At 30.9% G+C, this 15,667-nt stretch overlaps 1 protein-coding gene across 1 annotated transcript in view; it reads right to left on the bottom strand.

Moving 5' to 3' along the window:
- Nucleotides 1-15,667, bottom strand: part of Lrrc9 (leucine rich repeat containing 9) — an 87,873-nt gene continuing 72,206 nt past the window's right edge. The window contains exons 28-32 of the mRNA XM_046461645.2: nucleotides 13,198-13,266; nucleotides 9,667-9,807; nucleotides 6,006-6,150; nucleotides 4,252-4,420; nucleotides 1-3,124 (exon numbers count right to left, since the gene is read on the bottom strand). Of these exons, the coding sequence (XP_046317601.1) occupies nucleotides 3,085-3,124; nucleotides 4,252-4,420; nucleotides 6,006-6,150; nucleotides 9,667-9,807; nucleotides 13,198-13,266 (564 nt within the window). The 3' untranslated portion in view covers nucleotides 1-3,084. The remainder of the gene's footprint in view (nucleotides 3,125-4,251; nucleotides 4,421-6,005; nucleotides 6,151-9,666; nucleotides 9,808-13,197; nucleotides 13,267-15,667) is intronic.

Here is a 15,667-nt window from a genome sequence, read left to right on the forward strand (position 1 = left end):
TCTTTTAAAATATTTCAGTAATGTAGGGAAGTGTAGAAAAATGAATAAAAAGTTATGGCATCAGAAAAACCAATCAATTTCTAATCCATAAACAAATTGATTTGGTTAGATTTATTTAATAACTAATGGAACTTGGCCATAAATACTTGCTTCTACTCATAAAGAACTATAAATGATTTACTTTGTAAGTAACATTTAATTGAAACCAAGAGCCTAGAAAGTGACTAAGCTCTAATTTTTAAAAATATTAAACATTCTCATAACATTTGATAAAAAGACATGGCAGGATTATTTTAAAACTAGTCATTAATGACTATAAATACATACATGCAGTGTAAGTTCATAGATAACAGTGTATAATCTAAATTCTAGAACAAACATGTTCACAACCATAGTTAATTTTGTGCCAATAGAAAAATCCAGGGCTATAAAAATAGGAGTAAGCAATAAAGATCTTATTGAACAATTAATTATAATAAATCTTCATGTATAGAAATCAGAAGATCAGTATGACATTATCTATGTTCATTTCAGCTTGGTAGGCTTCTAATCTATAAAGTGTCCTAATTTCTAGCTTGCAAGGTTGTTTGTGGAATTGGAAATTGAAAACAAGTCATAAAATCCTGCATATGATTACAAGCAAAATAAATCTATCAAGACATTTGCTGGAAGCAAAAAAATAATACTTTTGCTGTATTGCAGGTACAGAAATTATATATTTTATCTAAATGCTGGAAGAAAATGAATAGTTGACAGTCTTTACATACATTAGGGGTCTACAATAAATGATTAAACAGCACATTATTAATAATTAATTGCCAATAAACTTGTAATGGAAAAAAGAATGAATTTGGAATTGAAAAAAATGTAGAACTAGGTGTGATATGTATCTATAGTCACAGTTTCTATGTAAGTGAAGATAGTACATGTCATACTTATTTCATAGTATTATTATAAATCACTTAAAATGTGGGTTAGTGGTTTGTAAATTTATAACACTTTTGCAATCAGTTGTTTGGTATAATTTGTAACTATAACTTAAATTTCAGTTTGTGAATTATTTACTTAAAATCACTTAGAGCAGATTTAAAAATCACTCCTATAAAAATCACTTACATTCAATAACATTTTCATTTTTTTTGTTGAATAGGGATGGAATAGGGGTATAGCTTTGCCTTATGAATTGTGTATACTAATAGCTTAGCCTATCTAGGTATTTCCAGGGGAGTTGTATACCATGTTAATAACATCTGCTGTTGTAACAGAAAAAATTCAAAACTGCTATGCCAAATCATGTAAACAATCACCCATTCAGTACTTTTATATGAAAATACTTAATTGTGTATTTATATTAAAAGGTTCTTAAAGGTTGGGTCTATAGTTATATTTGGTGTAATACCTACCAATGCCTAAATATGTGTTTATTATTAGTGTTGCTATCAAATTATGTATTAAAATTATTTTCAAGAAGCAATTCAGATGTAATTAAAAATTTATAAGAATTACAAAATATCTCAATTTAGTGATGTGAGCTAACTTTCAATTCAAATGAAAAATCTCAAATATAATTTAAAAATCCATAGGAAAAATGGTTAAAAATGTGCAAAAATGTTAACTGTATGTGGTATATTTTTTTCTGCTTCCTACTTTTCTATAACACTTTTCTCCAGTGAAAACTTATTATATTTACTTTTCCACTTACATATTTAAAGATACTTTTGTTATTAAAATGACATATATTCAGCATTTCATTATATATAATCATAAAAGAAAAAGCAAATGATACCAGCTTAGTAATAGTGTAGACATTGTCACAGTATTGTAATAAAAGCAGTTGCAAAACTAAAGGGCAACAAAGACATCTTCTGGACATCTTAAGAATTGCATAGTTATTTTTTAAACAAAGGACCTTATTTCCATTGTGTAATAGTTATTTAAAAACCACACATTAAGAAGGGCAAAATCAATCTATAATTAGGTTTGAAATTTTAAATATTACATGATTAAATTACAAACATACAATAGTTGAGGAAGAAAAATACAAAATCACTGCATATACATTGGAATGCTATCTTTGCAAAATTTCTTTGAAATTATTGCCAGATAGATTTATTAAAGTATAAACATTTTGGAAAAAACAATTTATTTTTATTAAAAGAAATATCATGAAAGCTATATGAAATATATATATTGAACCAATACTTTAAAAATAGGATACTTTCTGAATCATGGAGCCCTTTTATATCAAAATATAATTTGGTCACCAACTTAAAGAACTGTACTTAAGAAATTAAAACCATATTTAATTGATTTATGATATTTTAGGTATGTAATAGGTTAGGAAAAAATTCTTTCCAGTGAAATATAATTATTAAAGATCAAAACTGTTCACTCAGTTTGAACGTATGTTTTCAGACAAACTACTTGAAAATTGTTTCCCTGTAGACACAATTCAATTTGTACAAAAAAAAAAAAAAAAAGAATCTTTCATTCTGAGGAACCAGTATTGATGTTTACTATTTGCATCTCTAAACAAGTTTGAGGGAAGATCTGGTTTTAGAGATTTTGTTGTTTTTTGTTTTTTTCTCCCAGGTATAATCCTAAAAATCTGTAACAAACAACTAGCTTTAGCAATGGTTGTGTTTGGTAAGCAATGTATGCTTTAGTAAATTTCAAATGAATATGCTATGAATGAAAGTGTGCTTATTTCCTAAAATTACCTTTTCCTAATAATTTCAGATGACAGACAATAATTGAATATCAGAACTAGGCATTTGATTCTCTGGATTTTGTTTTATGTGACTTTCATTTTTTTCAAATTATTGAATGCTATTAACAGTTCATGATTTTTATAATATAGAAATCCAAATAATTAAGATAACCATAAAGAAAGTTTAAGAGAGGTGATATTAAATCAAATTCATCAGGAGTGATAGATCATCTTCAGTTGGCACTGAAGTGCTTCAGTAACATGAGTAACATGATTCTCTTATTTTTTTTTTTTTCACTGACTACTGTCTGCTAGCTTTTGCACAACTCCCAAAAGAAATAGGTTTCCTGGCATATGTTCATTTGTGTAGGCAGTTACATTCGATTTGATCTTGAAAAGGTGCTCCCAGGAATTCTGTAAGAAGTAGGATATTTATAAGTCAAATAATGGTAACTTATTATCTTAATGAGGTAGTTAAGGTAATTGTACAGTAAATAATTTCTACATTTAAAAAATATTTACTTTTTAGTTTTTTTTTTTTTTTAGGTGGGAACAATATTTTTATTTTATTTCTATGTGGTGCTGTGGATTGAACCCAGTGCCTCATGGATGCTAGGCGAGTACTTTACCATTGAGCCACAACCCCAACCCCATAATTTCTACATTTTATATGCATGCAATTTCATAAAAATAATATAAAGGAGAAAATGATTCTATTTTTGAAAAATAGGTTATCCTGAGAATTCACTGAAACACAACTGATTCTAGCAGGAGAGTCAATGCAGAAAGAGCCATGCCTATACTAGATCTGCTACTGGAGAGTGAAGGTATAACTACAAAATATCTGGGGGCAAGCAACTGAGAAATACAGGCAGGGAAGTTTGGACTCTGAATGAGAATTAACACTGTTCTTAGGATTGAGCTGGCTGTATGGCTGGGTCCAGCCTAGAAAGGGTAATAAGTGGGAACTTGAAAAAAAGCTTTGAAGAATTTAGAAAATTCTTTACCCTCACAGTTGCATAATTGAATTTATCTGCTGTTCAAAATTTAAGTAAACTACTTTCCAAATTCAGTGAGTAGAGTGGAGAAAGAATACAATTAAAAGTAGTTCCCAGATAATTATTTCAGTGTTACCTCCCTGGTGAGCACTTGGAATTTCTTGAGGACTATTCAACCCTGATTGTCATTTCGAATCTTTTGAATTATGATGTGAATACTCTGAACTTTGGGAAAGGTTTGGTGAATGGGTGAAAAGAAGCCCTATGTTGATAACTTTTCTCAGCTATCAGTGTACATATATAATAATACATAACATATTTACTACACTTCTATACATGACTGGCAAATATGGAGAATTTTTTTAAAATGGTTAAAAATAATGGTATTAAAATAGAATAGCTTGGGGCTAGGGTTGTGGCTCAGTGGTAGAGCACTTACCTAGCATGTGTGAGGCACTGGGTTTGAGTCTTAGCACCGCATATAAATAAATAAAATAAAGGTCCATCAACTACTAATAAAAACGTTAAAAAATAATAGCTTACCTTCCCTCATTTTGGTTGCTCTGGTACATTTGTGCAGTTGGAGATGCAATATTAGGATGTGACAGAAGATTAGGAGAGAGATTTATCCCTCTAAGTTGCCGAAAAGCTATTTCTGCATGGATGCTCCGAGGATTACTTGTCAGGATCCCTGTATTCTTGTCTTTTTTGTCTGAATTTGTAGGAATTCAGACAGTTAAAATTATGAAACAATGAAAAACATTAAGTAATAAGGTTTGGATGTGGGTAAGACGAAAATATGTTGTACATGTTTTATAGTATGAATTAAACATTTAAAATAAAAATATAAAATTGGCATATAGCACTTAATGTGGCTTAAATTTTTGTGAGTTAGTGGATCAATTTGATCCTTTCTGGGTAATTTTTTTAAAATACAAATATCCAGATCTGCATGCTGTAATAAATGTACAGATGAAGTAACTATACTTTTCAAAATACAACTTAGGACACCAAAATGAAAAAAAAAAAAAGGAAAGAAATTAAGGACTTTTCCACGAAATCCTAACAAATCTTGAAGAAGGATATATGAAAAGGAAGTTATGAAGATGAATTGAGGATTGAACTAATAGGGAAAAGACATTCCTGAAAATGATAGTACACTGTTAGGGAAGCTAAAAACAATTTAGTGTGCCCAATTTTGTGTATAGTTCTACCTACTGGACAAAAACAATTCTCATTTTTACTAAAACTGAAAAGTCATAAAATATGTGGAAGTATGAAAAATAAGATAAATCTAACAATAAATTAGCTAGGTGTCTTTTAATTGTGTTTACTTTAAAACTGTAACCATATTGAGTAATTGCCTACTTTTATATAGTAGGCTTTTAAGATAATTTTGTAATTGTTGTGATGTTGAGTTTTATTATCTAACAGTGGTGTAAGGACAAGGGAAAGTTAAAAGGAATGGAAGTGGTGAGCCCTGAAGAAAGACTAGCTATCCCCAATTTTGCTGAAATAATAGATAGCCAGTTTAAGATCTGGAATTCTGGAACAGGTTTGTTCTAAATCTGAATTAAAATGTGTATAATAAAATCATTTCCTTGTCCTGTTCTTTTAGTATATTCCCTCCTTCAACCTCTTGAAACTCTTCCCTAATTGCTTCGTAAATTTACCAGTGGTTTTAGTGAAAAAATATGACCTCTTTCTAAGATATCCTCTATTCCCAAAGATTCTGTTGTTGTTATTATTTATTTATTATGGTACTAGGAATTGAATTCAGGGACACTCTACCACTGAACCACATCCCCAGCCCTTTTTTTATGCTTTGAGACAAAGTCTCACTAAATTACCCAAGATGGCTTCCAAACTTGTGATTCTCTTGCCTTACCTAGCCTACCTCATTGCTGGGATTACAGGCATGTGTTACTGTGCCCAGCTCTGTTGTTATATTAAAAATTTTCTGATTTCTACAGTTAACAGGATTTACTAATGAACTATGATCCTAAGATAGCTACTATATAAAGAAAATTAAAGTTTTGGAAACAGTCAGGAAATAATAGGGCAAGTATCACAAAGTTTACACTGTGAGAGAGCAAATGTTTAACTAGTTTAGTAGTTGAGTAGAACAAAAACTACCATAGTCTCTGAAATCAGAATGGCCACAGAAAACTTGAACATACAATTTTAAGAAATATAAATTAAAAACACCCGATTTTAAGGAATATTAAGAGTAAAGTGAGATTTTCATTTCAAATGTAGTGTTTTGTTTACAGTCTCTGAAACTCTTGTCAAAATACCTTCAACTTCAGGAGTTAAAGTGAAGTCGGGTCCCAAGTAATGGCTAAATCCACCAGGCAGAATTACATTTGTTATTTTAATGGGAGATGCTTTCATTGGGCAGAATGATCCACCATCCATAGGAGAGTTGGTAACAGGAGTAAACTACATAATAAAACAAAACAATTAAAAACACCTTACCTCCAAATCTTAGATCAACAGGTTTAGTCTTCACCACAAACCTCACATGACAATCAAATTTTTCTTAGTCAGCAGTTAACATGGTTGCCTAAACACAGAACTGGTACTAACTAAAACCTGTAGAATCCACAGAGCTCTCTGGGTGATTAACCTTATGTTCTGTTTCTTCAGACTGCTTTTGCACTCAGCACTAGAAGCTGGTGCTTCATGGCACTTCCTCTTTTCAAAGTGTATTAATAAGGTAAGTGTAGAATTAAGAAAATTAGAATTAAGACTCCTCCATTTGTAATGTTTCTTCTTTTTCACATTACCTCGTCAGGTGCCTTGCAGGTAACTTAGTTTTTCAAAACCAAGTTAATAAAATAGGGACTAAGAAAAGCAAATTACAATAATTATAATGAAAGTGGTAAAGCTTTAAATAGTATTTACAATGTAAACCATCAAGGATTAAGAGACTTTTAAGAATTTCAGGAATCAGCAAATGGAGAAGAAAAGTATTTTGAGAGGGAAACTTGCTGTCCCTAGAAATTTATGACCCCTCTGATGTCATTAATACTATGAATTTGTTTATACTTTTAAAGATATGAATTCTGAACATATTATTGAACCTATTTAGAGACACAGGCCTTTGCCATTTGTGTAAAATTACTGATTTACTTCATACTTTCTTGTTACCAAGAAGACAGCTTTGAAATGAATGGTTTTTACTAAAGCTGGCCAGTCTCAAATTCCCTTATTCCTTTGTGGGAGTTACTTCCTATCACTAATCTAGAATGCTAAAATTTAACAGCATTCTATTAGGAATTAGAAAACTAATTTCAAAATGTTTTGGTTTAAAAGACAGCTTTTAGAGTTCATTTCTCCTTTTTCTGGTGTTTAAAAGCAAGAATAGCAGTCACAAAGATTAGTATATTAGACTGAACTGATAATGGCTCAATTTTGTTTTTGCCATGAAAATGAGAATTACTGTTGAATCAAAACATATATCTCCAGAATAAAGACTTCAAATACACCCTTTGTTTTACTAACCATGTATTGATGAACCAAAAAACAAAATTTAAAATAAAATGTTTACATATAGAAAAACTAAGTGGAAAGATAGTTAAATTCTTTTATGGAGCACTGATTCAAATGGCAAGAATATAGACTAAGATTACATCATAGAAGAGCATTGGGAAAAATCTGGGTTCACTATGTAAGATATAGAAAAAAAAGGACAATAAATAAACTTTTCAATGAAATATTCATCATTGACTGAAATTTAAGTTAATGTACTTTATTCTGCTATATGAAAAAAAATTTTAAAAATTACCTAGGGAAATTGGGATCTTTAAATATGTTTTAAATGATTTTTTAACATTACTTTAAAATAGAATCTATAAATTTTAATATGATAATTTTTATAGGTTTCTCAATAAAGCCCTTACATGAGGTATGATAGAATAATTTCTCTCTCCCAGAGATGTTCAATATCCTAATCTCCAAAACGTGTGAATATTTTACTTTACATAGCAGACGAATTTGCAGGTGTGATAAGGTTAAGGATTTTGACATGGGGAGATTACTGTGACTATCTAGATGAAGGGAGACAGAAAGATCTGATAGAGAAGAGATGTGATGATGGAAACATGCGGTCTAAGTGATATATTGCTGGAAGAAGCCAGTAGCCAAGGGATGTAGATAGTCTCTGGAAACTGGTAATAGCAAAGAACAAGTTCTCTCCTGGAACTTCCAGAAGGAATGCTGCCTAGCCAATGCTTTTTTCAGATGTCTAATCTCCAGAACTGTAATATAATAAATTTTTATTGTTTTAAGGCACAAAATTTGTGATAATTTATTGCATTTGGAATAAAAAACTAATTCCTGAGGCATACAATTTTCAAGAAGTGACTTGCTCCAGGAATACAAAATCAAGAAAGGGAAAGAAACCTTCAATTACTGAACTATATTTTATTTCATCTTTTTTTTCTCTTTTGAAAGACTGGCCTGTGACAAGAATTTGAGTACATGAGACATGTAGTGCTTTTCTTTATCTACATCATACAGATTGATGGCTAAGATTTTTTATAAGACATATATTTTAGAAAAAATGTAGATATCCACAAATCATTTTTATTAATATTAATAACTTTTATTAACATTAAACAACTTTGTTTCACAAGTCTCTGTGGATACTTTGACCTATAGTAGAAACTCCTTTGTTAATTAAAGTCAATATTAATCAGAAAAGTTAGGATTAATAAAAAATTCAGGAAGTCATAAAAATATATAGTAAATATCTTTTAAAAAATTTATAACATAAAATTACATGCATTTATAACATAAAATTACATGCATTCACCAATCTTCTGATAAAGGGGCAAGTTCTTTTCTGTAAGCAAGGGTCTTTTGATTGGTATTTTATCTGATTTTTCTTGGATAAAACATACCCTTTAAGGTTTTTCCTACAATTTCCAGTTTGGGTTTCTTTAAAATAACAAGAATTTAAATATATGTGAGGAAAATTTGAATATAAGAATTTGTCTAGATTTTAAAAAATAATTTCCCCATATATTTTCTCTAAATTTTAATAATTTTCTCCTTTATTTTATAATTTTTCTTCCATACCTAATTTGACATTATATACTAATAGTGTGTGTGTGTGCTTGCTTTTTATCCAGACTTTCTAGTGAGTTAAGTGAAAGCCAATTAGGAGGGCTTCTACAGTAAATATCTCTTTCCTCTGCAAGATGCCTTTTTAAAAATAACCTCTGTTCCTTAACTTTTTAATGTCCTTGGTCTCTGGTTTTCACTTACATAGAGGCTCACTTATATTCTTCATCCACATCCATCCAGGTCTTTGCAATCTCTCTCTTGGATTATTCTTAAAAATCTCAACTGGTTTCCCTATCTCCCCCAGTCTCTTCTTCCTCACATTTTACAAATAATGTTTGGTCTTGTTCAAAAGCCATTGATTTTCTGTGTTAAATTTAGTCATTAGGGCAAAGTCATTAAGAGAAGGGGTGGTCAGTGATAGAATTTCCTAATGATATGTTTTTGTGGTTTCTTCTGTCTCTCTTTCCTACCATAGCCAATTCATTTTAGGGCCCACAGGTAAAAGGCCCAGTAATTCTGCCAGCATACAAGAAAAGAGACACATATCTCCATTGTTACGTGAACTGTATGACACAGAGTTGAGGTGAGAACTCATTCCTTCTCTTCCTCTCTGCCTAAGTGGAAACAATTTTATTATTAGTTTCTTTTCATAAAAATGTTGTTATAATTTCTTACCTTCAAGCATAATCTGATATATTAAGCACATAGATACTAAATAATTTGTCAAGGTACATTAATAGAAAAAGGTAGTTATCACAAAACAGATACTATAATAATCTATAAAAACATAGATTTAAACATTTTAAGTCACAATGTATAAGATATAATGTTCATTTACTAATAATATATATGTTTCAAAAGGAAAAGTATCAATAATATAATTACCATATTTTTCTTTGCTTGTAGTTCAGAGAAGTGAAATTCAGCTTTTACTCTATCTTCTGAATTTACAGGAATTCCATCTAACATCTGTAAGTTAGGCAGTCGAAATATGAGCTCATGACGATGTAGCATTTTTCTACAAATCTAAAGAAAGTTAAACATAACAATTTATTACTAAAATCACTTTTACTTCAAATATTAACCTTTAAAAGAAGGCAGTTTAACAAAGACAGCAAAGATGATGGGTAACAATTTATAGTATTAGATACTATACATATGAGCCCCTTTTAATTTCATATCATGCTAAATGCAGGTAAGAATTTTTTTTAGAAAAAAACTAAGGCTATTACTAAGGCTATACTTGTAAAGTACTGTTATTAATTACAGGCAATCTTAATTTTTGGACAGGATTACATTATGAAAGTTTGTTGAAAGTTCTGGAGCTTACATGATATTTTCCAAAAGGAACTATCCTATTTCATTTAGTACATATCTGTATGTGGTCCATATGCACCAACTCTTCCTAGTGTCAAACTACTCCCCTCACCAAAAAAAAAAAAAAAAATTATGAACATGCCCAAGAGGGTATGTAGAAAGTGTTAAATTTAGTAGGTCTGAACTTTAGAATGGTGTGCTTGTACAGATAGATGGCTCTTGACTGGTATTTGGTACTTGGAGTGTTCCCACCATTCCTTAACTGATAAGGGTAGTTCACTGTGCAATATGATTTGTACTCAACCTGCTTCCCTTCTGAGAATCTGGAATTTTGGCACATGATTAGGAGAGGGTCCCTATGTGATTATGTAATCAGTTTCCAACAAAATTCTGTTCCATGTAATCTTCTCACAGGCATGAGCATGAGGAAGTCTGCATGTAGATTCCTCCAGACTTTCCCTTTTCATCTGCATGTGTATTCTACTCTTACCATGTCACTGTAATTAACTATTTTAAAAGAAGATGGTAGATACATATACACTAATGGAGAAATATCTCTAACATATATGATTGATTTAAAACGCATACAAACACACCAAACAACTGACCACATTCAAGGCCACAAAACCAAGTATCATACGTACCAAAATATAGAATATTTCCTTTGATTGAAGTAAAAGAACATCAGAAATAAATGACAAAGAGATAACTGAAACCACATTATTTATTTGAAATGAATACAAAGACATGCACAACAAATTAAATAAGCAATCTTTTGGAAAACAGATGATTTTAAGAATAAAAAATAGTTAAAAAAACTAGGGCTGGAATTGTGGCTCAGCAGTAGAGTGCTCGCCTAGCATGTGCGAAGCCCTGGGTTCAATCCTCAGCACCACATAAAAATAAATAAGTAAAATAAAGATATTGTGTCCAACTACAACTAAAAAATAAATATTAAAAAACTACAAATCAAAACTTTTAGAATGTTGCTGTACTTTGTAACCTAAAATTTATTGATTCAGAAGAAGTATTGAAAATTATTGAGCTAGGTATCCTATTTAAGAATTTTTTTGAAAAGACAATTTTAAAAAACTAAAAGAAAAAAAGGGTAGAAATTAGTGAAACAGCAAAGAAATAATAGCCTTAAAAACCAAAATCTCATTCTTTGAAGTAAATAACTCAATAGACAAACCATTACCAAGATTTATCAATAATAACAAAAACCAAAAATTGACAATTTTAAATATAAAAAGGGTGACAAAAATACACAGGGGAGACTTTAAAAATTCATGAGTTCTATGATAACAATACGTAAAAATTTAGGTAAATTTTTACAAAGAATTTTTAAAAACCATTAGAACTAGAAAAATGGTTCACCAAGTTTCCTAGACAAAGAGAAATATACAAAACCCAGAATTTCTTTACTTCTACAACCCCAAAAATAGAAAAATACAAAAAGGTACCATTTAAAATAGAAATTAAAACAACAGAATAAATCTAGCCAAAAATGATTAAAATCTTTAAGGAGATAATTATGAATCTTAATTGAAAGACAAAAAACAAACAAACAAAAGGAAGATACATGTGTTTTATGAGTGAGAAAGCTGAATGCTGTGTTAGTGGAGACTGCTTATTGACGGTTTTTCTTTTTTGTTTTTTAAATATTTATTTTTTTAGTTGTAGTTGGACTCAATACCTTTATTTTATTTATTTATATGTGGTGCTGAGGATTGAATCTAGGGCCTTGAACATGCTAGGCGAGCGCTCTACCGCTGGGCCACAACCCTAGTCCCTTGAATGTTTTCTTCTTGGTAGAAGTACTATAGCTCCTTGATGTAGCTTTTTCAACCTCTTCACTCCCTCTCCACTAGTAAAAGCAGAGTGACTTAACTGGTAGATCTGGGAAGAGTGAACTGAGCATTCTTGGATCCTCCTTTCTTCTTGGGAAAGAGTTTATTGCTGGGAGAATGTGTCCTCCCACGTAGAGAAGTCTCAGTCTAGTATTTTCTGCTTCTGGGTGATCAGGATTGCCTATTTCTGGGATTAGATAGCATGCCTATTTGGCTTTCTCACTGAAGGGATCCTGCTTTACTGAATGCAACCATCTTGAGACTTCTATGAGTATCCCTATGTAACCCTGTTATGTTTTCCCCAAATAATTTCCCAGCATACTCTAAATGAACAATAAACTTTAGAGGGTTATATGGGGCTTTACAGTGCCAGGAATGTGCCTTATATTTTTGATATTAGCTTGAGATAGATCAGGACATTCTGGCTCAGATGAAAGTCACTTTTGTACTATTATGTAAACCCTTCCCCTCTGACCCAAATCACAGAGATCCAGTGGTCTTGCTGCGTCCTTCACCATACTTGCCAGAAAGTCCCAAATAAATTGCACTCCATGTAATACAAGATCTGTTTGCCTTTCTTCAGTCTCACAGAATCTTGCCATCAGTTATTTTATATCAGATCCAGACCACTAAGCTAAGAAGATATTTTCATTTCTTCACTGTCATTTTTTCCAGTTTGTTCAGATATTAGGTAAACAAAGGTAGTACTTATTGGATCCTCTTGAAGACTCCAACAAGAAAGGTGGCAAATTTCCCTCAAAATTAATTTAGAAATGAATTCAATTCCAATTAAAATACTAACAAAATTTTCATATAATTTGAGAAGTTTGTCCAAAAATCATAGGAAATTTTAATGGGCCAAGAATCACTAAGGCAGTAAAGAAAGAGAAACACATAAGGAGAAAGAGAAGGAGATAGAATAGAAGAATATTTGGAATCTCTTACTCTAACAGACATTAAGACAATATAAAATGTTAGTAATTAAGACAACATAAAAATACTAGCACAACACCAAACAGGCAAATGAATACAATGTAGAACCCTGAAATAGACCTTCTTATATAAGATAGTAGCAGTTTTCCCTGTAATCAGGTAGAAGACACTATTCAATAAATTGTGCTAGACCAATAGTTTTTTTTACATTAATCAATAAATTAACTGGCTATGCAGATAAAATTAATATTATAAAGTCTTTCTCAAAAAATAAATTATATACATAATTAATAAATTAGAAAGGTAACATACTCACTGGATTGCCATAAACTGTAAGCTCCCTGAGAGTAGAGATGACATCAAGTTTTTCTAGTTCTGTGATATCCTGTTAAAAAGAATCAACCAAATTATTTGATTAGACCCCAAATTTTAAAATATGGACTTACTTTATGTAAATTCTGGATTGCAGACAGCTCATAATTAAACCCTATGAAGTGAGCCTGAGTGACAATTTTTTGCATGTTGAATAAAGGCAGATCCATGTACTGTAGATTCAAAATATATGATTGAAAGAGATAGTATTAGTTTAACATGGAAAATGTAAGCAGTGCTTACAAGAAAAGACCAAATAGTTTTTCAGAAGAGTTATAATTTATTCTATGGTTTAGATTATATTTAGCTAATTCCTCCAGAGTATTAATCCAGAAGTGTGGAAAAAGGTGAATATAGTAAAAAAAAAAAAACAATATCAAAGATACACATTTAAATATAATCTTAACAACAAAGGAACAATCAAGTGGACTACATTTGTTGCTATTTCCAAAATTTAACCATCAAACTTCACCTAAGATTTTTACTAGTTCACATTAATACAATGAAGTTATTGATATACCTAAATTTATATTTGGAATTACAAGTGGATACATACAGCCAATTCATCTATATTTAGACCTATTTTAGTTCACTTGGAAGTGGAATTTGATTTTTAAAATGACTGATCTTTTAAAAATTATTTTGATTTTGGAGACATCATAAAGGGGGGCTTTGAAAACACTCAACATCTAGTGATCTATAGATATTGTGCCTTTTTATCCACAGGCAGTTCCTATCTATGGCATCCAAGTCTGATTAGAAGTCAGAAACACATGAGAAGTCTGTACATTATTTTTTCAAAGTACAGCAGTACTTATTAGTGAACTATCCCTAATTGAAATATTCATTTCTCATGAAATATATTAATGCAAGAACAGTATGTTAAATTTTTAGAGGATAATTGTGGCATAAAATTTTAAAGAGATAACAAGCAAACTAATATGTCCATAATTACAGAAAGAGAGCTTTCCATTTTTTATACAGGCCATTTTTTACAGTACTGTGCTGGAGTTAACTTTTACTGGCTCACAAAAGTTGATTGGTATATTTTCAGAAATTTTACAGGATGGTGTTTTAGCTTGCAATTGACCATGGTAGAGGAAATTATACCATGGGGAAATTGGCAAATGCTACTAATTAGGGCTTTTTCTTCTAAAAGTTATACATTAATCACCAGCACATCAGTGGTTATTAGCTTTTGAGTATGGATTGGGGCTTTCATTTAGGTCAAGAAATACCAAAGATTGTTTTTCTGGTGTTACTTATGGCTTCAGGTTATTATCCAGATGTTTAAAAGTAGACAAAGTAGTTGGATGCATGATAGAGCAATCATTCAGATGCAGGAATCAAATGGGACTATAGAGTTGAACTCATCTTCATTTGTGTTTCTGTGATTCTTATAAGCAAGACTATAGGCCACAATTTTCCAAATTTACATTAGTGGACATTGAATAATTTATTCTAGGGCTAATTTATTCTAAGGCTAAGTCAAAACCTTCACACCAGAATCTATTAGATCAAATTAGGGACTGCATATACTTTCACATGAAGTATTATTGTTCTGCTAATTTTTATGAGCTTTTCCCCTCTTATTCTATGAATCATCACCAATCCAAAGGTTGTACTCTAACAGTTTAGTGGAAATTAATGTTGGTATCAGCTTGTCCAAGTCAGTAGAAATCTAGAGACAAAATTCTCCCCTCAAAAAATTTGAAATGAAAGTTAAAAATTTTTGAAGAACATGGTTTTAAAACTTCAAAAGAATCTCCAACTTGCCCTTGTATTCCTCTGGGTTTGTTTTTTTTTCCTCCTAGCTAAATGTATGGTCACATTAAGGTACTATAATATTAATGGTTAGAATAAGTTTAATGGCAAAATGATCAATCTAAACCAATGAAAATACCATTTCAAGGATGAAAATAAGGGCTGATATAATTAAATAATCAATAAAACTCATCCTTTCATTCAATGATAAATGTGTCATTCCCCATGATTTAAAATATAGTTTATCATTTAACTTTATTAGATTTGATAGTAAGCCTGACTAAGCATTACTCTGTTTAAGTTGCCAAGGAGAAAGTTGCCATACTAGCTGACCTGTCTATTCAGCCCCCTAAGAGGAACCAGGGGGCTGGTGAGGTAGGGGGACACTCCTGGGGAAAACCCAATTACCGGGTATAATCTTGTAAGAATGCTGATAACTGGACATCCTGTCAAACAGAACAATGATATTTGTTGGGAAGAAGGTCTTTATAGTATTCTCTTAGCTGATCTGCCTGGCTAAGGACTGTTTACAGTAAATATATCTGGAGTCCTTAGAATTATAAGGTAGCTCCCTATATAATGTCACATAAGCTCAAGTTATAAAATGGAAATGTTTCATAAATTAAACACTCCCTTGCTATATGAGATTA

Source organism: Marmota monax, unplaced genomic scaffold, assembly GCF_021218885.2.
Source record: "Marmota monax isolate L192 unplaced genomic scaffold, Marmota_monax_Labrador192_F-V1.1 WCK01_AAM20220418_F8-fsc00001, whole genome shotgun sequence".
Classification (NCBI taxonomy): Eukaryota; Metazoa; Chordata; class Mammalia; order Rodentia; family Sciuridae; genus Marmota; species Marmota monax.